The sequence below is a fragment of the Mchenga conophoros genome, linkage group LG11 (assembly GCF_057382185.1).
Source record: "Mchenga conophoros isolate Kocher_MC1m ecotype Shallow Benthic linkage group LG11, M_conophoros_male_GT1.1, whole genome shotgun sequence".
Classification (NCBI taxonomy): domain Eukaryota; kingdom Metazoa; phylum Chordata; class Actinopteri; order Cichliformes; family Cichlidae; genus Mchenga; species Mchenga conophoros.
Window position 1 is genome coordinate 7,878,653 of NC_140536.1, and position 25,358 is coordinate 7,904,010.

At 40.1% G+C, this 25,358-nt stretch overlaps 2 protein-coding genes across 3 annotated transcripts in view; one reads left to right on the top strand and one right to left on the bottom strand.

Annotated features, from left to right (window-relative positions):
• Window positions 1-18,624, bottom strand: part of kcns2 (potassium voltage-gated channel modifier subfamily S member 2) — a 45,779-nt gene extending 27,155 nt beyond the window's left edge. Inside the window, exons 1-2 of one of the 2 annotated variants that reach the window (XR_014894337.1) lie at window positions 18,136-18,624; window positions 8,191-8,361 (exon numbers count right to left, since the gene is read on the bottom strand). Coding sequence is in view for 1 of the 2 variants with exons in the window: in XM_085290676.1 (XP_085146802.1) it covers window positions 16,411-17,856 (1,446 nt within the window). In the remaining variant the exon portion in view is untranslated. Of the gene's footprint in view, window positions 1-8,190; window positions 8,362-15,936; window positions 17,859-18,135 lie in introns of those variants that run through there. The other variant, XM_085290676.1, reaches the window with a different exon arrangement.
• Window positions 18,312-25,358, top strand: part of nipal2 (NIPA like domain containing 2) — a 34,698-nt gene continuing 27,651 nt past the window's right edge. The window contains exon 1 of the mRNA XM_085290680.1: window positions 18,312-18,454. The gene's annotated coding sequence lies outside the window, so the exon portion shown is untranslated. The remainder of the gene's footprint in view (window positions 18,455-25,358) is intronic.

Below are 25,358 nucleotides of genomic sequence, written 5' to 3' on the forward strand. Positions count from 1 at the left end.
GGCTGCTGGGTGACCTCTCATTTGGGGTTCTCCTCAGCTCTTCCCAGGAGGGTGGCACGATTGCCCCCCTGGTGGTCCTCCTTGGGTCCTCGTATTCTGGGGCCTCTGGATGTCTGGGGCCTGAATCTCCTCCATACCTGCTTCATGCCCTGGGGGACGGGGCTATGGCTCCCCACACTCCCTAGCAGATCGTTACATGGAGAAACCTTTTGAATACAAGCGTGCTGATGCACACAGGTGTGCACACGGGTGTTCACAGACGCGGACTACACCTTTCTTGGCTGCTACCTCAAAGCACCTTGTGCGCTGTCGATCTTGCATACTGCACAATAACATATAATATTTAGTATCTACTGTTATCTACTGTTAGCTAGTTTATTGAGATGGTGTTGTATTTATTATGTTGCTCTTTTTTGTTTGTTTTCTCTTCTGTTTTTTCTTATCTCCATACAGGTGATCCAGGTGTTTTGTTTGTTTTTCTTTTTTCTTTTTTTCTTCCCCCCTTCCTCACCATCTCTATTTTTCTTTCTCTCCCTCTCTTTCTTTCCTTCTTTCTCCCTGTCCTATCCCCCAGTCATGTCTGTCCCGTCTGTAACAACAGAAAATCAAATCAAATAAATACATAATTATAATAAAGGTCAATCAAATGGATCAATATGGCAAGGCCATGATAATCCACTTGGTAAAGTAAATCTGCTTGGCATCTTTCTTGCCCTTCAGGCAACAATTCTGATGGCTAAAGATCCAAACAGGACAGGCAGAAAGAAAAAAGAAAAAAAAGAAACAAAAATCAGGTAAAAAAAATCTGGTAATTCATTGTTTTTACATTCATCGGGTCCCAATATCAAAGAGAAATAAAAAATGCATGCCGTGGAAGAGTTTGGGTCTCAGGAGGTTAAGGAATAATAAGTGATTTTTGTTAAAATAATAGTGGTGCTGGCTGAGGTGTTTCTGTGTGGAGTTTGCATGTTCTCCCCGTTTTTGTGTGGCTTCTCTGTGGGTACTCCGGCTTCCTCTCAGAGTCCAAAGACATGCATTTAGTGGGGATAGGTTAATTGATAACACTAAATTGCCCATAGGTGTGAATGTGAGTGCGAATGGTTGTCTGTGTGTTAGCCCTGCGACAGACGGGCGACCTGTCCAGGGTGTACCCTGCCTCTCGCCCTAAGACAGCTGGGATAGGCTCCAGGCCTCCCCCACGACCCTGAAAAGGATAAGCGGGGGAGAATGAATGGATGGAATAGTGGTGCTCTCTGAGAAGAGTGAAATTCTTGTCCAGGTTTATGGAGAGGTTGTTGAACAACCATTGGCTGATCCTGTGGATTCCTGTGTGGTTCATCTGTAAGCTGTGAAACAACTGATCAATCTCTGTGGATATCAGAGCAGCCAATTAAAGCCATGGAACAGAGATCCGTCCAGCTCTAGACAGCATGTCGATAGCTGTGACAAAGCAGTGACAGGCTGTGCCATTTTTAGGTCGATAATGCTCTAGATCTGCATGAACTCCCTGTGATAAAATGCTCCACATTTCTCCTCTAATGAGTCAGTCAGTCATTGTGTGTGTGTGTGTGTGTGTGTGTGTGTGTGTGTGTGTGATATTAGTAATATGCATTCTGACTTGTGTTGGTGCTCAAAGCCCTTCTAATCAATTCCTGTTCACATAAGTTGTTTCTAAATACCAAAATAAAAATAAATTACCTTTTTCTAATGATTTGACTTAAATCAAAAATATCATGTGGAAAGATGTGAAGGAGTTCTCAAGTAAAGAGAAACGTAGTACTCAGAAAATCAGACTGCACTTGCAATAGGCTCTTTAATAATTTATCAGTTGATGTTGTTGATGACATGACTCTACAGCATTGAAACAATGCAATTTTTTGAAGATGGACTACAAAAAGTGCATCTTAGGCTTCCTCACCTCATGTGTTCGCATTGGGTTGTTCCATGCGGGTCGTATAAAAGCATAAAAGAAAGCAAAAACCCACTTCATTAGGCTTAAAGTTAAATAAAAAAGTAATATACAGCCTGTAAGGTTAAATTAAATCCTTGTCACACTGAGATTAGCCCCTCACACTTTCTCTTCTAGCTGGAGTGATGATCCGGTGTAAGACTATGGCTTTTAACATTTGTGATTGAAGTCAAATTAATCAGTGATAATCCTAAAGGCTGGCAATACAGCAAAGCTCAAACTGGGGAAATAACTAATACATACTAAATTATGGTAAACCTTGAATTCACTTTGATCATTTTAATATAGCGCTTGATATTTATTCATGCAGCATTTGTACACAGAAATCTGTTCTTCAAACAACACAACTATCTAAGAAGCAGAGTTTATTACAGCAGCATAATGTTCAGAGTTCACCTGATGTGGCCTTTCACTGGAGATTCAAAACATATCAGCAGGATATGGCATAAAACAGAAAACAGATTACTAACTAATATTCAGTCATGTTTACAGTTTGCTTTCATTAATGGCCTAATAGTGCTTGTAATGGAGAATAGGGATTCCATTAACCTACATTTTTACTAGTTCATCAATGACTGATACTGGAAGCTAAGTATACACACATTTATTGTTTGGTGATTCTTTACTCAGTTTATTTGATATTCTGGGAGTATTAGCTTAGTGAGTTTATGGAAGGTGAGGGAGCAGAGGTGGACTGGCTGTCCCACCTGTGTTGGAAAATAAAATAATCATAACTCTTCACACGGTCTAATTATTTGTCTTGTAAGCCTAAATTCTATGTTACATAGTTTGTTGTGGAGCAAAAAAGTTCAAGGAGCTCAGTGTGCTAGCCGTATATCTTCTTTATTTTTATACAGTATAGTCCAGTGCATTTTATGTTTAAGAAAGTTATCTGTATTGATAATAATTTAAAATTTGCAATACTTCTTAAAAGTATTGTGTAATGGAAGCATGCACAAGGTTAAAAAAGCACCGGTCTTAGTACAGAACTTGGTGGAAGTCACAAGCTCTGAGTGACTTTTGTTTTCATGGAAAACTTTTTTTGTGAATTGTTGCAAAGAGCTACAGGAGCCTCCCTGAATCATGACCTTTTTCAGAGAGGCAGCAGTTAGCCTGCAGCATAATAAACAATATCAACTTATGTGGGAGTTAAGTCAACACAGCTGCCCTCCGTTGTATTGGCCTTTGTAAAGTTAATACCAATAGATTCTATTAATTTAAATGTGGTTGGTGCATTTTCAGGTGGGCATTAACTGTTATGTAATAAAATGCTGTCAGCATCTGCAACACTTTAGGTTCACCCAGTATATTTACAATTTCTTCATTAACACTGACAGGTTAGCCAATATGAATTATTCTCATTTAATTGTCCCATTTAACAGCTTCACTTTAAGTAGTGGTATTCATTTTCATTATGTTCATATGAATGACCTCTCTAGCTTAGGTGAATGGGGAGCAGACACAGTGTGTAAGGAAGCAGCTTTAGAGAATGCAAGTCTGCCTCCGTGTTGTCAGAGCTCACGTAGGTGGGATTCAGGCTGTCTCTCCTTTTAAACCAGGTTTTCCAAAACAAACATCTCAAATTGTCTCTGCATAACTGTCTGTGAATTATCTGTAACATTAAAAAAATGATCTGACACTTTAGATTTGACATGCAATTCAAAAAGTCACCAGACCAATTCGCTTACAAAAAGTGTGTCACTGATCATAAAATGTGGATTTTATGATTCACAAAGAATTAAGTGATGGAATGGTTGACCCCATTCAGTGGACTTCACCTTCTGCAGTACAACGAGTACGACCCCTACACCCCTCAGAGACCCTGATCAAATTTGTAAATGTATGACTTTTCACCAACTCAAGACATTGACTTTTTAAAAACTCATTATAGAATTTTACCCTCTGATACACCGCATGCTTTAATCCTCTGACCTTTTTGCCCGGTTGACTTGGATCTGTTCTTTACTCTTTCCATTCCTCCATGCAAAGTGAATAGTGTAGTTTGTAATTGTCTGTATTGATTATAGCATGTTGTGTCTGTCTTGCATGATAGGATTCTAATTATTCCCAGCAGCCTTGAGCTGAAAATTAGCACTGACACTGTGACTACAGTAACTTCAACTCGTAATGACTGCACTGTCTTGGAAGAGTGTACAGGTTGTGTGCCGTATTCATCTATTTATTCATCCAGAATGAGTTGACTAGTGCTATTTTGTAGCAGCGCCCTGAATTACACCTTGTGGGTAACCCCACAGCTGAGCATATTTCTAACGCTGTTTGATTTTTTCTAAAAGCAACTCTTTGACCATTAAGGTTGGCTTTGTGTCTGGTTATCACAAATTAGTCACACACTTCCAGATTATATTCAAACAACCTCACAATGAGAATCACTGCAACCCTTATGAACTGATAAAGCCAATGCTACTTTGTGTCAATTCTTCCCAGTGTTCTACTTAAGAAATCTTCAAAATATGCAGAAAACATCTCATGTTATTGTGATCAGGCAATGAAACATTAAGCTAATAGCACAGTATTATAAAGTAGCAAGGAATTGACCTCAACGGCTTTTATAGCTCAAAATTGTGTGCCTTCGAATGTATGCCTTCAACCCTACAATTACATGTAAAAAATTTAAAATGCAAGCTTAGGTAGTGGCTGAAGAGAAAAGCTGTCAGGATAATCTTCAGAGCATGCTGCTATAAACCCTGAAGCAGCGTCTTCTGCAAATGCCACTGAAAGCAGTACCACGGACATGAGTGTCATCCTCTCATTGGTTTGTGTAATTATTCTACAAAGGTGTCACATTTAATTTGACAGTGATACGACGGTGTTTGGGAATGCTGTGCACAACATCCAGAACTTCTACAGCTTAATTGCGGCTCTATTTATGAGAACATATTTGTTGTTACTAATTGCAACTCTTACATTTTAATTACACTGAGCTAAATTAGCTTTGCTAGTTGAGCTCATTGTTGTGAAAAACTTGTCATTCAAAGACAATATTATCTGCTCCAAAAGATTTTAAAGCTTGGTTGCAGCTGCATACTCGAAAACACTTTTCTGAAGCAAAATGGACTACACTGTAAAAGACTTCATATTTTATAAGCATTTTAATTATTACTAGGATTGTTATTGGACAGTAGAAATGAAAGGGAAGTCTTGGAATAAAAACTTGATAAATTAAGTAGTAACAATATTGCCTTGTAAATGAATAGAAAAGAGTGAAGAAAGTCAGATGACATAAAAACAAAGCCCTGTGGTTGAGCATTTAACGGCTATATACTTTTAGTCTGCTTTTACATTGTTTTAGTTTTATGTAAGTATTAAGTATTATGGCATGGGATATGCATTTATTTACTTTAGCAACTTCACTCATGTTTTCATCTGGTTATTACAGAATTTGCATGATACTGTGTTATGGCCTAGTTAAAAGTTTAATAAATTGAACATTTTTTTTATTTTTACTCATAAACATTGATTAGAGTGTAATTACTTCTTCAGACAAATTGATGCATTCTCATGAACTTAGAATTTATCCATTAAAAATACACAGATGAGGGCGCTGGTTTGTGGAAGACACTGTTGCGACGCTATCTTGAATACAATGGGTGAGATGGACGGCACTGTTCTGCCTAATTGGGTTTTATGTATGTGGCTAAATATTGAAAATTTGTAGTATGCTTGTAGCACACAAAAACATAAATAAATATAATATAAAAGTATAAATAAGTTATTTTAACCCCGATATTGTCGCAATTTTTTATTGGCAGCAGCTTAGATATGCAACACTCCCATGTCCGTCTCAATCTTCCAGGTAAGGAAATTCCAGAAATCCCATTTTCAGCTGGAAAATGCAAAGTCCAGATGAAAAGAACCAGCTTTCTTGGAGTCAGCTAACCAAAAATACCATCTGATTATAAGTTTTGTTAGGCTCAAGTCTCCTAAAAATCACACTTTCCCTTTAATAAATAGTGTGATTCTATGAGAGTTTGTTTGTTTGTTCAAACAAAGTTTTATTAATGCTGGCTAACAGTAGCTAACAGTGGCTAACAGTAGCTAACAGTGGCTAAAACAGCAGTGCTTACTGACATCGACGTTTAGGACATCCTAAACAACCCGTCTCCGTATCGATGGCATCAAACAGAAGTGACCTTCACTGACTTAAATCACCTTGTATCGATACTTTCAGCTGAAAATATGGTCACATACTGTATTGCTGATATATATGTATAGCTGAGGTAAACTGCTGACTGACAGCCTACACTCGTCACAGATGAAAGGTGGCCAGATTGTTTGTCCTGGAGTTACACTTTCAAAACAAGTTACTTTTGGCTTGACATATTTGAGGCGAGTTATTACTTCACACCACTGCGAGCCTTCAAACATCAAACCGATTTGAACCTTAGCAGTAACGCGTGCAATGCAATCCTGTTTGTGTATTAATCACCAGAGGATGTCACAAAAAAAGAGATGAAAGAGGCAAAACCTTGTACAATAGTCAAGGGTTATAGTAGGCTGCTTTTATTTTGTTTTATTTATTTTTTTGGCACAACACCGCAACAACCGCAGGTGTCCTTAAGTTGCAGTTGGACCACTCAATCAAAATTATTGTGAGTTGTGATTCTTTTCTCCACGATGAGCCATTTCAACCGATTTGAGGTATTTTTTTAGGCTACTCATTTTCCTGTTTAGAGTCAAAGTCACCCGCGACAATGCAGGAAACAGAAAATAGAGATTTTTTTTTTCACTACTTAGAATTAAAATTTAGGCTAAAATAAAATTTGTATTCCCACGTATTATATTATTTATCATTACATTAATATAACAAAAATAGCTGGCACCTTGAGACAACTGTTGTTGTGATTTGGTGCTATATAAGTAATTGAACTGAAATGAATTGAATTGAATAGAAGCACGTCCTCCGAAGAGCTACTTTTTACTTTCTTACTTTGAGTACATTTCATGAATCAGTACTTCAGCGTTTACTGGAGTATTTTTAAACACTCTTATTTGTACTTCTACTTCTATGTCTGTACCCCCCGATCCACACATATAGTGGTTACAACCTGCCACTACCAACTGCCATACCTTACATTTATCAGAAGACGCACATCAACTTGACTTACAGCAGAAATAGTGAGTTGTTGTGAAAAGACTGCTATATTTCTCCACAGGAACTCCCTGCCTGCCTGAAGTTTTTCCTTTTTCAGTGCGACAAGGAAAAGATGACAGAAAAAAAATGACATTAGACTGAATGGATGGGTAATTAGGTTCATGGTGAGGGTGTGTCTAGAAACCTTTACAGTTCAAGATGCAGCTGTTCAAGATGATGTGTTCTCTTTTTAAAAGGTTTTTGAAAGCATTGGCTGAGGTTTCCTGAAATGAGTACACACCTACTAAAGATTTGAAACCTATAACTTAAGTGTTAAAAAAAAAATAGTGAAATGGGAAGGAAAATAACAAAACGTTCTGAAAAATATGAAAAAGAAGAGGAATTAAGAGCAATACAAGTGATTTTATGGCTAAGTGTGTGACAATGAGTGAGAACAGCGTTTTTGAAAAGAAGAAAGCACAATTGCAGTGATGGGGGAATATACTTTAGATCCTTTCTGTCTTTGCTTCCTCCCATCACGTCTGAAGGAGGGGATGAGTCCTTAGCGGAGTCTACACCATATCAGCCGTGACAGAATGTCATTAACTCCACACCCACTCAGATGTCATTCGCTTTGTTGTGTTTTGAGCCCAGTGGCACCACCAGACAGAAGCAAATAGATTCATGCCCCTGGATGAAAGAAAATCTGATTCCTAGCTGACTGATGGAGTAAAGCCTTTTCCTGGCATCCACAACAAAGTGTGCTTTCTGAGGAAATATCAGCCATCCATCACCATCTCCACAAGTCTGAGAAGCTAAATTAATGGTGACCTTATGAGTGAATGCATGAGAGTCCTCTCCTGGGTCTGACTGGGAAAAGGTGTATGCGTGTGTGTGTGCGTGTGTGCGTGTGTGCGTGTGTATGCGTGTGTGTGTGTGTGTGCATGCGTGCATTTTAAGTACTAAAAAGTGTCCATGAAAGAATAATGAGCTCCTCCAAATGATGCATCAGTCCCCAGTGGCTCTGAGATACAGAGTAATCCAATCTTTTACGCAAGGAATATTGGTGTGACATTTCAGCAGAAAGCAATCGCCACCATCTGTTTCAAACAGACAGCATTGCTCCCACCTGTGGTCCCAAGAGCGCTGGTGAGAGCATCACGACAGTCTCCCAGAAGGTGGGTTGCTTAAAGGACTGCAGAGGTCCTGTTGTTGTGTCTTCACTCCACTGCACTCTCCTTAAGCCTCGACACAGGCTGGGCTATGGGTACTCAGTGCGTCGCTGCACACAGAGATGTGACTGGAATACAGAATACAACAGTGTTATGGAGGAAAGCTAATCCAGAACCAGAACCAGCATATTTAGAAATGTTGCAGTGGACACACCAGCTGAACAGCGGCGGTCTCTGTGGGATCGAGCTTACTTAGGTGTGTTTGCTCAAATGGAGTTGACATGCAGCCCAGACTAATAGATTAGAAGGGCCTGGGTGAGCAAATCTCTCTGTCTCTTTCTCTCCATTGCTCCCTTTTCTTCCCCACCAGTGAGCCTATTTGATGTGACAGAGCTTGGAAGTTTGGATTTTGAACTTGACTGTGTGACTGTGTCTGCAGTGCCAAGGACATTATTTTGCAGTTAAATAAAGGGACTTTTGCCCCTTTTATTTGGCTGCACACTCTCTATGACACATCAGTTCATTATGATTTGTAGCATATGGTTTATGTTGATTTTAAGTCAAGATAATGTTTATGAAGCAGCTCGTAAAACCACTTTAACAACTTTTATACTGTTACAACCTCCATAAAAAAATTCTAAAAGCACAATAAAATATATATATATGCATATACTATTCCACACTCACATTAGCAGTTACAGTATTTGGCTCATAGGAAGCTATAATGATCCATAATGGGAAGCTATCCATCTGTATTCTTCAGCTGTTTTCTCATATTCACACCCCTGTTGCCTCCAGTGGGATTGCAACGAACACGAAGCAGCATCTCCCAGCTGGTCCCTCTTTCATCATAGGTTGCTGAATCACCCACATCCACTGTAACAAAACCTTCTCACACTCATTATATCCCTTGTTTGTTGAGTCTGTATGTCCTCCACTTGTCACTAGATAGATAGATAGATAGATAGATAGATAGATAGATAGATAGATAGATAGATAGATAGATAGATAGATAGATAGATAGATAGATAGATAGATAGATAGATAGATAGATAGATAGATAGATAGATAGATAGATAGATAGATAGATAGATAGATGGTTGTGTAAAAAAACGTTGACATATTTGCCGTTGTAATCTACAATATAAATGTTTGTCGCACTACCCCTCAGAGCTAAAAACATCATTTAAATCCATATGCAGAATAATTTAATCACCAATTATGAAAATGATTTATATTATTCAGCAATAATAAATTATAACAACTTTGTAAGAGTGACTATACTTGCATATTACACTCTAATTTCCAGATATATCACTGTCATTCCAATACTATCATTTTCCATTACATCTAATTTACTGGGAAATAACTTTTCAGCTGTCTATTTGAAGTCAGTGACATTCAGTTTTGGGACAGCAAATAACTGCTAGCATCCGCTAATGTTCATATTAACTTAAATTAAACACATTCATTGCCTTGGGATAAAGAGGACAGTGTTTATTTGATAAATGAAGGTTTAAAATGGCAACAAGCTGTCTTTTAAAAAAAATAAACAACACAGAAACCTTTTGACCAACAATTGCCAGCTGTGACTAACATTTATTGGACATAAAGAATCATAGGGCACCTCTACATTTACCTTGGCACACAAACCACCTACACTAGTAGCTAACCTGAGATTAGTTAAAATGAAAAGTATACAGCCACTCCACCAAACGCAGAGAGGCAGGCCAAAGCTCAGTTTGTTTCTATAATCAGTCTCATTTAGCCAGCGCGGTCCCCACAGAGCAGCTGCAGCACAGTATAATTCTAACACAGGTGGATTTCAAAGGCAATTAAGCACACCAGACAAGTTACATCACTGCATTTATAACAAATCTGGCAATTATCACCATTCCCTAACATGATGGTGGGATGAATGTAGCCCTTAGTATTTAGCAAGTTGATGATCCAGTAAGATAGATGGAGCAAAACGGGTTTAAAAAGAGAAAAGGGCTGCCATACTTGTGAACAGAAATAGACTCATTATGCTATTATATTCACATCATGTCTCACAATATGCTATCACAGCCCCTGTTATTTTCAGGAAATCAGTTTTCATGTCGCACTCCTCGCATGTTGTGTGTGTTGTCTCTTGACAACTGCTCTGATGACACATTCCACCAACAGCTGAAATTTTCTTTTTGTCCGTGATCTGTATTCGTGTCTTTTTTTCTTCGTCTCCTCTCGTTGAGTCAAAACACATATTTCCTTGTGCCTGTGGCCCTGACTGACGTAAGTCATTCCACCATTTCTTTGTCTTTATTTAAAGTGAAGAATAGCTTTAGTGCCTCTATGCATCTTACAGATAGTTTTCACCACGCTGTCAAAAGCCTGTGGTTGAAGAAATCTCAGTAGCCATGCACATTCATTCACATTTTCTATCTTATTGATGCAACATTTTCCACATAATTGTTTTGTTTTTGTTTTTTCTAAAAGTGCACACATGAGATGTCAAGGTTTTCTCAAGGTGTTACTGACGTCATCCTGTTGGGCTCAGGTGGACTGGCACCCAGGCTCTCAGACACCCTCCTGTTCAAGCTTTACAAATCAAACTGTCTACACCCATGTCCTTGGCACGTCCCTGAGGAAATTGATTATGGAAGGAAGAAGTGGCACACGCATGCACGCACACAAACACACACTAACTCTGCACATACTTGAAAAAATACGTGGCCACACAAGCACATAAAGAGACACAGACAGAAAAGTAATCTATATGTATCTCCTCTGACTTTGAACTTTGAAAAAGTCCGATTGAGTCTGTCTTTTTGACTGGACCCCTTGTCTCCCAGATCCAGCTGTAATAATGGGTTCAATCTAACCCTGTCACCTACGGGAGTTGCTGTGCCTGAGGAACAGGTGTAGTTTAATTTACCTTGAGCTGTGTATGTGTATTGACATTAATGTTCTTGCATTTCTGCATGTTAGGAGACTTTCCGTTTCTATGTGTTAATGAGAATATTCATTGTCTTCCCTCATCAATAGCCATTGGGAGACGGTGCCTGCATACAGAGATGCCATCTCACGCTGAGCTTTTTTGTGTTAGCCATCGCTTTATTGGGTTTCTCACTACCAGGGCCACTGATTTAGCCACACTGCTACTGAAATGCAGTGTCGCACTACAGGCAGAGAGAAGTGTAGTGACATGTGTGAATTATGAGTCAACAGAAATTAAGGCATTGTCTGTGTGCCTGTGTGTACATGCATATATGTGTGTCTGTTTTTCCAAGACCTCTTTTTAGACCTGGATGATTTCATGCATGATATCATAGGTGTGTGCAGTCTATTACTGTGGTTCTCAAAGGCCTTTGGGGTAATTACACAGAGCTGCCTTCCAGGGAATCTGCAGCATATGAAAAATGATGTTCAGTGTGCTGTAGCTCTAGTAGAAGAATCCATGGCCTGGCTGGAAAAGTAGGGATGTGCGCAGATGGTCATATAAATGAAAAGTTTCTGGAAATATCCAGGAATGGATATAATAATAAACAAAAACTACAGCACCGCTAGAAGCCATATTTTTCCGTTTGGCTCTGTGAAATCTCTCAAATGTCAGATTTGCTCTTGAAAAGTCCTGAAATAAACAGCATGTTCTAATTAAAGTGTTTTCCTCTCAGTGCTGCCTCTGTGCCATCCTGGCAAAACTGCCAAGGTACACCATTACCCTTCTTGGCTGCGGAGAACAAAACTGCATTTACAGTCCTTTCAAGCTCTTTAAACAAGACAAGACATGAGGCTCCAATAAAAATGTGGGAATTGATTTTCATAACAGTCTTTGGTAAAAGGTAACACTCCCCGGGTGTTTGATTGGCCCATTTTGTGCTATTCATTAAAATTCAGTGGGAACACCATTGTGATTTAAATCCAGAAACATCTGTCTCTGTGGATGAGTCACTTAACAGTAGCAGACTGAAGACTCTGTTAAAAAGAAGGCACATTGATGGGTTGTCTTTCAGAAGTGGTTATTTTAGTGATTGAGAGTTTTCCGGTGGAGGACCAGCACCAGTTATAGTAGCACAACATTTTGTGTAAGGTCACAAATCGTTATGATGTTATATATTTTTCAGAAATGTTCATTTAGGCTTCAGGAGAATGAATATAATCCAAGGTTGCAACAGTCTAGAATAAACTGAAATAATCTGACTGACATATTTTGTGTGTGTTAATTACTCCATGTGGAAAAAGCAACAAGGAAGCTTAAAGGAATTAAGATGACAACAGTCGGTTCAATGCACTTAGTAAGGTAAGGTAAAGACGCTACAATAATACAGTGAAAACCCCAACTATCAGAGGACCCTCTATGAGCAAGCACTTGGTGACAGAGGGAAAGAAAAACGCCGTTTTAACAGCAAAAACCTCCAGCAGAAGCAGGCTCAGGGAGGGGCAGCCGTCTGTAGCGCTGCCTTAGTGGAGGTTTTTTAAACTGCAAAAAACCTAAGCTTTAACATATTTGTGATAATTTGGTGTAAACTTGGTGTATTTGTGTTGGTACTTGGTTTAAATTGTAGCTGGTCCATAGAGAGTCCATAAATTCACTACCAGTTAAATTCTAGAAGTAAGTCTACAAATTTTGTTCTTCAATTGCATTTTTTGTGGCTTTTTAGGACTCGACAAAAAGGAAACGATTAAAACTAAAATGTAGTCTCAAAATTAAATGTCAGCAGAGTTCATAATGCAGAGTCCAAACATGAAAAATATCTCCCTATTATTTCCCATAACCCCGAAACATCAGTTTGATTACAATTTCTAATCCTTTCATTAAAAAAACAAACAAAAAAAAAAGCAATCAGCCATCCTTAACCATTACCTGGGTTTGATGTTATCATGAGATCTGTATGTGATAATTAGCTATGCTGCGATCCATGTAATGAAAGATTATTTTTGGAGATGTTCACAGATCACACATGGTGGGAAGTATGGAGGGAGAAAGAAACATGCACGCAGAAAAGATCCAATCTTCCCACACTGTTTAAAGCAAACGGATAGTAGCAGATGGTAATGTGCAACAACACGGAACGCCTGCTTAGTAACAGAGTTTTATTTCACCAATACAGAGCAGCCTGGAGATGAGCCTCGTGCTGCCAGCTTCGATAAGTTCCCCATTAGACTCGCTGTGTGGTGTGTTTGTGTACAGTACGTTTGCACATGCACACTGGGAAGCACGTACACCATTTAGTTCTGATTCCCTGTCGGCGCTGCATTAATAAGCATAATATTCTTCCCAGATTTCCACAACCTTTTTTATGCTCATCTTCTCTTGTCTTTGTTCACAGCTCGTGTGAAAGGAACCAAATGAGCACGCTCATTTAACTTTATAAGAAGCTCATTTAAATCAGAAGTCCTTTGATCAAAAGGAACTCTTTTGATTTAATGATTAACATTGAAATAAAATAATAACCAAACCTTATTACCAAGTACACCTCTAAAAGCGTTGATGATTACATGTCAGACAAATTACAAGAAAAAAATAAATCTCCCTCTAATGCAACTGTTCCTTTCACAATGTTGAGTCACAGGTTTCAGTCACGATGATGGTTGGACTGGATGTTTAAGCTCTGCTGGTTACTGGAAATGAGGAAAGCAGATTTTATTTTGCCACGGTCGCCCTCTAATGACCTGAGCTGCCTCCTGTACTGTGAGCCAGGCAGGCTGGGGGCCTTTCTTACATCTATCACCACAGTCAGAGGGTAATGATACAGGCGAGCCAAGGGGAGGCAGCTGAAGGGCCAGACATCTCCATCTTCCTTCTCAGGAGTCATGCTGACCTACACACACACACACAAACACACACACACACACACACACACACACACACACAAACACACACATACAAAACCCAGACACTTGGATGACATTGTGCAAATCTACTCTCTTTATTACTGTTTCCCCTTGGCCCGCAGTCCTGGAGTACATTTATACATTTCAATTTTCTCTCAGATTCTATAATTACTTTCTTCTCCCTGAGATGGAAAAGATTGACTGTTGTTCTTATTTTGGGTTGGCCCTTTGTTGATATTTTAAAATGTCACCCGCTGTCACTGTGTACTCATTTACTGATTTTTCCATGCTGGTTGGGTGCTGCAGTGGCGTTTTGGATTTTGTCCCAGGGGGAAAAGTCTTTAAAGGTTTAGGAGTAAACAAAAGCAGACTGATATAATTGGACTCTGAGGGTAAATATTATTTCAAATGAGCTCCCCAGAAATCCTGGGAGAAGATGCTGGATATACGCAGGTTTCTCATTAGGATTTGAAATGTGAGCACAACTTTGTGGCTGAAATGCAGTGAAATGATCTCTGTGTCGCTCAGTTATTCTGCCAAATGTGTGCCATAACCTTATTTGTACACCTGAAAGCTCTTTGATATTTGAAGACATGTTTCATTATTTAAACTTGTACAATAATACATAATTCTTTAAAAAAAAAAAAAAATTTGGTATTGTTGGGATTATCCTTTACACCAGGTGATAGTGACTGAGCTGCAATGTGTGGTTTTTCTGTGCTCAGACTAATTAGTTATGAGCAGCAATATGTAAAATCCTTCTGCCTGTCTGCTCAAATTAATCTTGAGACAATGAATTTCAAATTATCTCTCTGCCACAGGAGCAAATGAGTCTGATTGTTCGAGTCACTGAAATGTGCATGCATGTATGAATTATTTGTACGATGAATAAAAACAAACAAAATACTGACACTGATTAAGTGACAATTTTACCAGTCACAGCTACACAATGATGTGGAGAGGATTCAGCTCAAAGCATTAATGATCATTTCTCATTTTAAGAACTGGTGTCAAAATAAAAATGGCCTTCAAATTAAAAAGATGGAAATCGATGCAGTTAACTGTTCTGAAATATGAAATGATGCAAAACTGACTTTTTCATCTGGTTTTATTTTTGTTTGTTTTTTTAAAGAGCTGCTGCCTACTTGTATCAAATAGCTCTTTACCCTTTAAACTGAAATCAATAACACTAAGTGAGTGTTCTCTGTTGAATTTCTGCTGCTGTTATTGCGTCCAGTGGGATAGCTCCTTATCGCAAATGCTGACCAGAAAAAGGGAGAGGGGTCCAAACAGCTGCATGCTCCCCCTGTGGGATCATAAAACTTGTTTTTATCTGGACACAGTAAGAAGAAGAGGGAGAAAAAAAGAAAGAAATATGCAGGTTTGTCACAGCCATTCATCTTCTGAGTTTACGGGCTGGAGACAAATTGCTTTCTTTTGAAAAAATTTATTGAAACGTAGCACTGAGATAAGTAAAACTAGAACTTTATCTCTATGGTGTATTCTCCGGAGAGCAGTGATAACCATAAACTAACTACTGAACTTTCTCTTCAGTTCTCCCTTACTGTGGACTAACTTCTATTTTATGACCATAGTTTTATAGTCTTTTTAGAACATGTACTGATTAATATTTTAAAATTGTCTCTTGGGAACTGAAATGGTGATGCCATTAAAAAAAAAAATCAAATCCTTAGCGAATAGATTTATTCAACATGTCAGCTCTGAATGGCTGTTGCCATGCCTGTCAAACTGTTTCAGATATTGTGTCAGTCACTTTGCTGCTATAAATCCCCCTTCCAACCCTCGGGCTTACATGTGTTCCCTCAATCAGGATCGGAGTTAGACCCTAACTCTCGTATTAAAAAAACAAGGAAGTATGTCATGTATTTTTCTGTTTGTTTGATTGTATATTTAATACACTTTGCTTTAACCACACATCTGAAGTACTGTTGCAACACCACAATTATACATCGAGACTCTTTTGAAAGAGATACAGTTACTTCAGACATACTTATACAACATGTATAGCTGGAAAGTGGACTACAGTGTGACACTGTAAACAACTACAGCATTCTTTGTCTTTTTCATCAGATGGGGTCAGATTTTTAGCCTGTTTGTTGAGCGGCCGTATTAGTGCACAGCGAGACGTGATGTTCAGGCTGTACATTTGCTTATTTTTTCATTGTGATAGACACAGAAATGAACACATTATTGCACTGAGCTACAGAGAGGCAAACGGTCAGACATCAGTGGAAGGAAGCAGGCTCTCAGTCCAGAGAATTTCAGCACTCTGGAGAGCTCCTCGGTAGGCCACATGTATTGAACAGCGTCACCCGACCTGACTGACAGAGTGTCCTGTTTCAGTGTATTGATTCGTTTAAACTCTGTTCACTGGGTGAACTCCGGCTCATGTTTGACAAGCTCGCCATGAGGGATTTGACTTTGTGTGCGTAATAATTCCTCAGGTTGACCGAGGGCACCTCTTTTATCCCCTCGTCGAAGTCGCAGCTTCTCATTGCGATCTCCAGCTGTTTCTGTCTCTTGTAGAAGAGGGAGAATTTGTTGAAAATGAGCGTAATCGGAAGCACAACTACTAAGATCCCGGCCAGGATGCACGCAGAGGCGGTTAGTTTGCCGGCAATAGACACCGGCACCACATCACCGTATCCCACGGTAGTCATGCTGACCGTGGCCCACCACCAGCATGCCGGAATGGTGGTGAGATCCTCGTTATCCTCTTTCTCCACCGTGTAGGCCATTACGGAGAAAAACGACACCCCGACTGCCAAGTAGAGGAGCAAAAGCCCCACTTCTTTGTAGCTGTTCCTAAGTGTGGCTCCCAGGGAGCGGAGCCCCGTGGAGTGACGGGCCAGCTTCAAGATGCGGAAAATTCTCATCAGCCGCAGCACTTGCGCAACGCGTCCTAGATTTGCCAGTGCGGGGCTGCTCTCCACCACCAGGTTTATGAGAAGTGTCAGGTAAAACGGAAGTATGGACACCAGGTCTATCACATTTAACGGATGATCGAAGAAGTGCAGCAGATCTGGCGCCACAACGAACCTGGCCACCAGCTCCAGAGTGAACCAGCCGATGCCAAAATGTTCCACAGATTCGAAACGTGGGTCCTCTGTTGGCTGGCCTTCGCTGTCCAGCAGGCTGAACTCACTCATACTGTTCATGCACATAGTGGCTATGGAGCCGAGCACCACCAGGATGGAGAGGATGCTGATGATGCGGCTGGCCACGGAGTAGCCGGGGTTATCCAGCATCAACCAGATGCGCCTCCGTGCGCTCCCGAACAGCTGCTTATCAAACTTGGAGGCGTCGTTGTAAAACTCCAACAGCTCGTCAAAAGATGAAGTGGTGCTTCCTTCATCGCTGCGGTCATCCCAGTCTTCCCGGTCCTGGTCCTGGTCCATTTTCCTACAGTGGTAGGAGCTGCTGCAGCAGGAGTCGATGAAGAACTCGTTAATGCCCCAGTACTCGATCTCCTGACTGAAAGAGAAGATGCACAACTCTGCCATGACGTGCAGCCGCCCCGTGTTGTAAAAATTCAACACGTAGGGAAAGAGCGCTGGGTTCCTGTCGAAGTAAAACTCTTTCTCCGTGTCGTCGTAGTCATCGCACAGTTCCAGGATGGACTCTTTAGACTGGCAGTGGAGCAGACGCGCGAGCCTCGTCTCGGGAAACCGGGAGAGAGTGTCCGACTGGAGACGTTTCTTGAAGCCGCCCACGTTGATGCGGATGGCGGCGTTTTCATCCGTGTGAGCCCCGCCGCACGGTTCCCCCAGGACCTGACCTGTCATATCTGGAGAGAGGAATACACAGAGACACACGAAACACAGAGAGACAGAAAGAATGGGCGACAGACGGCAGACACAAAGCGGAAAACACAAGAGGAAGTTTTTGTTTTTCGAACTGCAGTTTTATCAATTCACAGGCTAATAAACCTTGTTTTTAAATGTGAAAGACCAAAGTGATGAGCCTTTGTTAGAGCCACGTGGGTTCTATGAAATAAACGAGAAGAAAACAGGAAGGATTTCGGCTTTAGCCGCGCCGAAACAAAGACAACTGTAAGAACTTACTTTAAAGCGCGTCCAGTTCACCGAATCCTCCGGAAAGAAGACTCAACAGCATTTCAGCTCCAGTGATGGCACGTTTTAGTTTGTGGGTAACCTGCGCGCCTGCAACAAACGCCGAGACCTTTGTTCACTGGATTCCAGAGAAGCGGCTCTGTGCCAGGTTTATTTGGTAGAGGTGGACGCCTATTTCAAGCGCAGTCGGCGCGATATCAAATATAATTTCGCCTCCAGGCAAAGATCTTCAAATATACCCGAAGGCTTGTTGTAGATGGCAGCCCTTATATCCTTCATCCATTGGGCTTTCCCCCTCCTCCTGCTACAGGTATCGGCTACACTTATCACAGGAAATTCTGGGAACCATAGGAACTGATACACGCCCTGGCAGACGCTTTTATTTCTGCGAGGGAATTCCTCTCTCTCTCTCTCTCTCTCTCTCGCCTTTCTATCTGTTGCTGAGCAGCAACACGTAGCTCTCCCTCTGCACCGCCCTCCCGAAGTGATCTCAGCATCACTGTGCTGAAGGGCGAGGTGCAGATTCGGGTAGAGAGGGAGTAGCCAACCAACGAAGGCGCACACACAGGCAGACACAACATCACAATAACTGGAGAGTGGCTTTTTGGAGCCAGCAAATGTGGTAGCATATAGGTTTGATGTTGTTACCGTAATAAAAATAGACACACACACACACACACACACACACACGGTATTCATATCTTGTGGGGACATTTAATTGACATAATGCTTTCCCTAGCCCCTTACTCTAACTCTAACCATGAAAAATGGATGCCTAACCGTAACCGTAACCTTGTCACTAAAACCATATTTTGAGTCTTAAAAATCCCTTCAAACTTGTGGGGGTTGGATTTTGACCCCCATAATGGCTGTTGGTCCCCACAAGTATAGTAAACTTCCAATTTTTGATCCCCACACAGATATAAATACACGCTCACAAACACACACACACACACACACACACACACACACACACACACACACACACACACACACACACACACACACACCATTCAGCTAACATAAATGAAAAAACAAAGAAAACAAACAAAAATCTTTAAATGGCCAAAATATCCATAAATATGTCCTGATTTTTATGACTGCTATAGCTCCAGCCTCATTTCATGTGACTCGTTTTTGTCTTGCTAACTAGATAAATGCACACACCCTAAAATTCACTTTCCGATTTTGTAAGAATTCTCAAGGCCCAAACTGAGAAAGCCAAAGTAAGGCCTTCAGTTTCTAGTGCATCAAATTTCTAAAGCTCCATCAGCATCACAGAAGACACCAAAATAACAGACTGAGAAGAAACTATCATGATGAGTAAAATGAACTGGGTTTCCAAAATCTCGAGGCTGTCTGCTCATGTTAGGCTGAAATAGCCCTTTTTGAACTAGAGAGAAACCTTGTACGCGTCCTGAATGCCCTCTGTTGTTATTTTTGCGCAGATGTATGTAAGTAAGTAAGTAAGTAAAATTTATTTATATAGCACTTTTTAAGACAAAAACGCTGTTACAAAGTGCTTCACATGAAGACATGTCAAACAAACAATATAGCAACATAGAGGAAATATAAAAGCATATCAAACAAGCAATAGTACAATATAAATATAAAATAAAACAACATATTACGCATTAACATTACCCAAATGCCTGTCTAAACAGATGAGTTTTAAGCTGTTTTTTAAAAGAGGCCACCGTGTCGATGGTGCGTAGTGAGGAGGGTAAACCGTTCCACAGTATTGGAGCCAGGGTTTGAAAAGCGTGATCCCCCTTTGTTTTCAGACGAGTCCGTGGAATAGATAGACGACCACTATCAGTGGATCTAAGAGTCCGCTTCGGAGAATAGGGTTTGAGAAGCTCCGAGATATAGATGGGGGCCTCACCTTGTAGAGACATAAACGTAAAGGTGAGGATTTTAAACTTATATCTATACCCAATCGGAAGCCAATGCAAGGATTTTAGTATAGGAGTGATATGGGAAAATTTATTGCTGTGGGTTAAAAGCCTTGCTGCAGCATTTTGAACCGCTTGGAGCCGATTTAGTGAGGCCTTAGATACACAGGAGAAAAGTGCATTACAATAGTCTAGCCGGGAGGAAATAAAGGTGTGGACAAGCATCTCCAGTTCGGTTGTGGAGACAATAGTCCTGAGTTTGGCAATATTTCTTAAGTGAAAAAAGCAGGAGCGGGTCACGGATTTAATATGAACGTCAAAGGACAAAGATTGGTCGAAAATTATCCCAAGATTTCGAGCAGTGGCTTTTATTGTCGATGAAAAAGCACCCAGATGTTGACTAATTTGGGGCTTGATATTCTCTGGGGCAAGGATTAAGCACTCGGTCTTGTCTGCGTTCAGTTGCAGGAAATTGTTTGTCATCCAAAGATTAATTTCCTTAAGACAGTCCATAAGAGTGGATAGCTTGTCTAATTCCCAAGATTTAAAAGAAATGTATAATTGGATGTCGTCTGCATACAAGTGATAAGAAATATTTTTGAAACCGCTAATGATCCGGCCTAAGGGAAGAATATATAGTGAAAATAACAGGGGGCTTAAAACCGAACCTTGTGGGACTCCACATAGAAACTTCGCCACGTCTGATTGGAAGTTTCCCACTGAAACTAGGAACGTCCTGTCTTCCAGAAATGAGGTGAACCACTTTAGAACAGATCCAGATATCCCTACCATGCAATTTAAGCGATGGATTAAGATCTGATGGTCAACGGTATCAAAGGCTGAGCTAAGGTCCTTGCCCAGCATCCCTGGTTTTATTGATTAAGAGCTGAAGGTTTGGTCTCACACATGGCAGCATGTCTAATGAAGGCGATAGTGCCTGCAGAGAAAAAGCTGCCTTTTCTTGGGCGAATTCTTAGTGGTATACCATCAGTTAGGTCTTTGTCACGAGAGATTTTGCACATAAAAAAGGTTTGATGCAGGTAAATTGTTTGTGACTAAGCTGTCGAATCAATCCACAAGAAAAATAGAGCATTATTGGTTTGTGCTGTTTGAAGTTTTCCATCGCAGCACAAACTTATAAGTTGCCGCTATAAAGCTCTGTTGAATCTAGTGAAAGCTTTGACAGCATCTACTTCTCCCCCAGCTCGTGCCACTACCATCGTTTTAGCTTTCGTTCTTTCCAGCATCATTTACTGGCCATCTTGTTGAAGATACCGGGCCTTAGTTCCAATTTGAAATACATTTAGGAGCATTGGATGCAATTTCCTACTCACTGTATTGTATTGCAGCACTTGTTTGGAAATATAATGGCCACAGGCAGCACTGGAACTGTTTACAACTAAATAAGATCTTTCCCTGCCATATTTTTCCCCAAGCAGGCAGAACATTAATATTTCATCACGTTTTTTTTGCCCAACAATTGGAGCTTAACATGAGTGTGCAAACTCATGAGACTGCCATAACAGATTGGGTCTTTACAGTTTCTTTCATGCACTGCATTGTCATTCTGCTTTTAGGGTTTTATGAAAACCAAAAAAAGTGCTCTATATGACGGTATTATAGATCATCTTGTGGGCCTCTGCAGATCCTTGACACCCTCTCACAGCAGCTCTGCAGGATTTGGAAAGCTTAACAAGAGCCTAGAAAGGACAAACAACCACTCTCTGCTGATTACAATATTGCAAAATTACAGACTTTCTCTTTTCGCTTGTGGGATCCATCTGTGTTTGCATGGGAATGTAGTGCTGTGGGTATAATCCTATTTAGTCTATCATTATCATCATTCAGCAGGATCTCATTGACTGCCTCGGTATCATCCTCTGTTGACTGTGATTCCTTGTTTTTTGTAGTCTGTATTATTTGATTATTTCTTATAGTATTTCCTCTCACTGTGCAGGAGTGCCTTTTAAAGCTAATGTATTCAGCAACATGTCTTTGCATTTGGATGGCTTTAGATGTCAGCATCTTGGGATTAGAGGGCAGTCAGTTTTATTTGTGTGTGTGTGTGTGTACACGTGTTGGAAAAGGCCCATTTTCTGTGCAGGGTATCTGATTTAGGTGATAATATAGGTGCCTCCTCACTCTGCAAGCTTGATCGGTCTTGAATGCTATCTCCGACAGCACACACATACACCTCCCTGGATTTAATTAACGTTGGTGAGCAAGCTTGATGTTTGTAATAGCAAATGACGTTAGGACTTTGTTCAGGATTACTGGGGCGGTTTTGTGCTAAATTATTTGTGATAAAAGACTATCATCTGCCGATTATTCACCTTCTGCTTTTCATCAGAACAGGCTGCTTTTGGTTCATTTTTCACTCGCATGGTTGGGTTTAATGTGCCGCTTTTGTAGCAGATGAACTATTGCCCGTAACTTGTTCCTCAACAAGTCTCTTTAGATCTTCTGTCACGATGAAAGCAGATCGCACTTTCTAGATCAATCCTTAAGTCTCATTTTTCATTCCATGTTTGGTTTAGTCAGCTATTAGAAACCTGCAAAGGTGGAGGAAGTACTATCCACTCCCAGTACACTGAAGTAACGATACACAAGTGAAAAAGTGAACGATCTTTATTTATGAAAAGTATTATCAGAGTATGAAGTGTAAAATCTGCACAAAAAATGTCTCTTGCAGTTGCCTTACATCGGGATATCGGCACCAGTGCATCTGTGATTTAATAGTCTTTGGTGTTGTTGCAGATCGAGGTGGGAATTATTAGACCGCTGTTTACAGTTAGGCAGTTTAGCCTAAAAGGTCAGGCTGTCTCCAAAGGCTCACAAGACACATGAGAGGGCTTCTGACATGATTAATGACAGCACATCACAGGGACATGTTTGGGGATTTTTGTCTATTTGTTGCATTTGCTTGTAAAATGCAGAAAATGTGCTTTCATAGGCAAACATATTTTATAATCACCTAAAAAAGTTTAGAGAATTGTCTCCCTGACATCCAAAATATGTTCACCTTTTAGGCCTAAAAGGTCAGGCTTTCTCCAACGACAGCTACTTTTTTGGTAAGAGATAATGAGCTAAAAGGTCAAAATCCACTCATAAGTCTGTGATTTTATATGAATTCACATAAAATCATAAACTAGACTGTTTAAGAACTGTCAAATAAATGATGTGAGGTACATATTTTGCTCTGAAATGCCATACTCGGATAAATATATTTCTGTACTTTAAACTCTGACAAACAACAGTTCAAATATCTAGATACAGTGCACTGTAGTTAGTCAGCTGGCTCTTCAGGAGGAGCAAAAACTGTGACAAAAAACACATATATACACATATATGCAGGCCTTTGTTTTTCAAAGTCTCAATAAAATGCCTCCTGAACTTTAAATCACTCCCATTTTCATTCTGTGCACTCTTGGTGAGCTTTCATTCACATCTCATATCTTTTGATGGAGCTATAAATTTAATCATAAAATAATAGACAGCTTTATTTTTATGTCTTAACCAAAACAGCTGAACAGTAGATAAAGAAAATAAAATGTCCTCTGCATTAAAATGCTTGACAGCTTGAATTTTAAGCCACGACTTTAAACCTTTGAGACAATTTACAGTGTGTCTGAATTAAATACAGAGCTGTTAATCATTCTGCCAGTTTCAATTCTTCAACTTTGAATTTCATATTCAGTAATCATACCCACATGGTCGAGATGAGGCGGTACATTTATCTCCTAAGAGAGACATTTTCTGCTGCCTATTGGTAAGCGAGCTAATTTGAAGAAGATAAAGCAAAGTGTACATAAAGCATGCATAGAGAGGAGAGAATGAGAACGAGACAGACAACAAGGAAAGAAAAACATATGGCTGCCGTTATCTGTCTATTCTTTCTTTTAAAGCCTGAGGTGCAGGCTCAAGTGTGAGCGTGTAGGAGTTTTTGTGTGTCTGTGTTGACTAAATCTGCTGCTCCCTATCTTTTGCTTGGCTGCCTTTATCTCTCTTTCCTTTGCTTTCTTTCCCAAACCTCGCTGTTTTTATGTGTCTCTCTTAACATTTTATATCCCTCTTTTCCCCCTTCACATATATCTTTTATTCTTCATCCATATCTTTCCCCGCTTCAGTCTGCCAACATCTTTCTCTATTAGAGGTCAGAGTTCAACAGTGTGTTGACCTCATCTTTGACTGAAAACATCAGTGTGTCATCTGAAGCCTCGCTGGGCGGGGGGGGGTCAGCAACCACTGGGGAAAATGTCACGGCCCTGTATCCATGACAAAGGTTGTCATTCAAAGCTCACTCGAAATCTCTGCCAGCACTGATGGATAAACCAGCAGGGTCCTAGGAGATTTATGGAAATAGTAAAGAGGGAGAATCTATTTAGTCATGTTATTTCAACATGTGAAATAAAATGTGCTTTCAATCGTCTTCCACTTCACGCCACAGTAATCACATCAAACGGCTCTTGATTATTATGGCAGAGAGAGCTGGCTGACTCCGGACAGAGCGCAGACAGAGAAGGAGCAGGATGAATACAGATGGAAATCGGAGACGCTTATTCTTCTGCTCCCAGCTCTGAGAGTATGAGTGTAAGTTGAAGTCCAGTAACTATACATAAAACATATTAAACACATTACTAAGCCTGTGTCCATCTGGCTGGAGTCTACACGCTGAACATGGCAAGCACAAATTGGCTCAGGTATCAAGCATTAACATGGAATAATGTGGAACACTTGCAGCATGTTGACCTACATACAGACTCAGATACATGATAGTAATTGGAACAATAACATATTGTGCACATGGTAGAGGTCTGCCCACACAAGGAAATGAGTGTTTAGTGCACAGATACCAGTGTTTATTTCTGCGCTTCACCTTTATGTAGTTCTGGGTTTAGTCAGATGGGAGCTGGTCCACCGCATCTTTCACATTAAAACACTGACTGTCCTCAACCCTTTAATGATGTGGAGACTTCTCGTATTTCTATGTTTTCATCTACTTTGAGTCCATTACTAATGCTGCTCAGTGTTATACTGATGATAAACATTACCAGTAAACTACACAGGCTCTGCTCGGGAATCTGACCGGCCACCACAAATTACCAAAGTGAGGAGGAGTAGATAGTTGGTGTGTTAGTATCACTTATTTCTGTGTAAACCATTATTATTTCTTGACAACCAGAATACTTCAGAATAACTTTATAATACATCTTATTGAAACTGATTTGCACAAAAAGCTTCTAAGTTGTTTAATTGCCTTTAAAAAAAAAATCAGTTATAAGTGTATTGATACCAAGAATGAGTTTTTAAATTGTACAT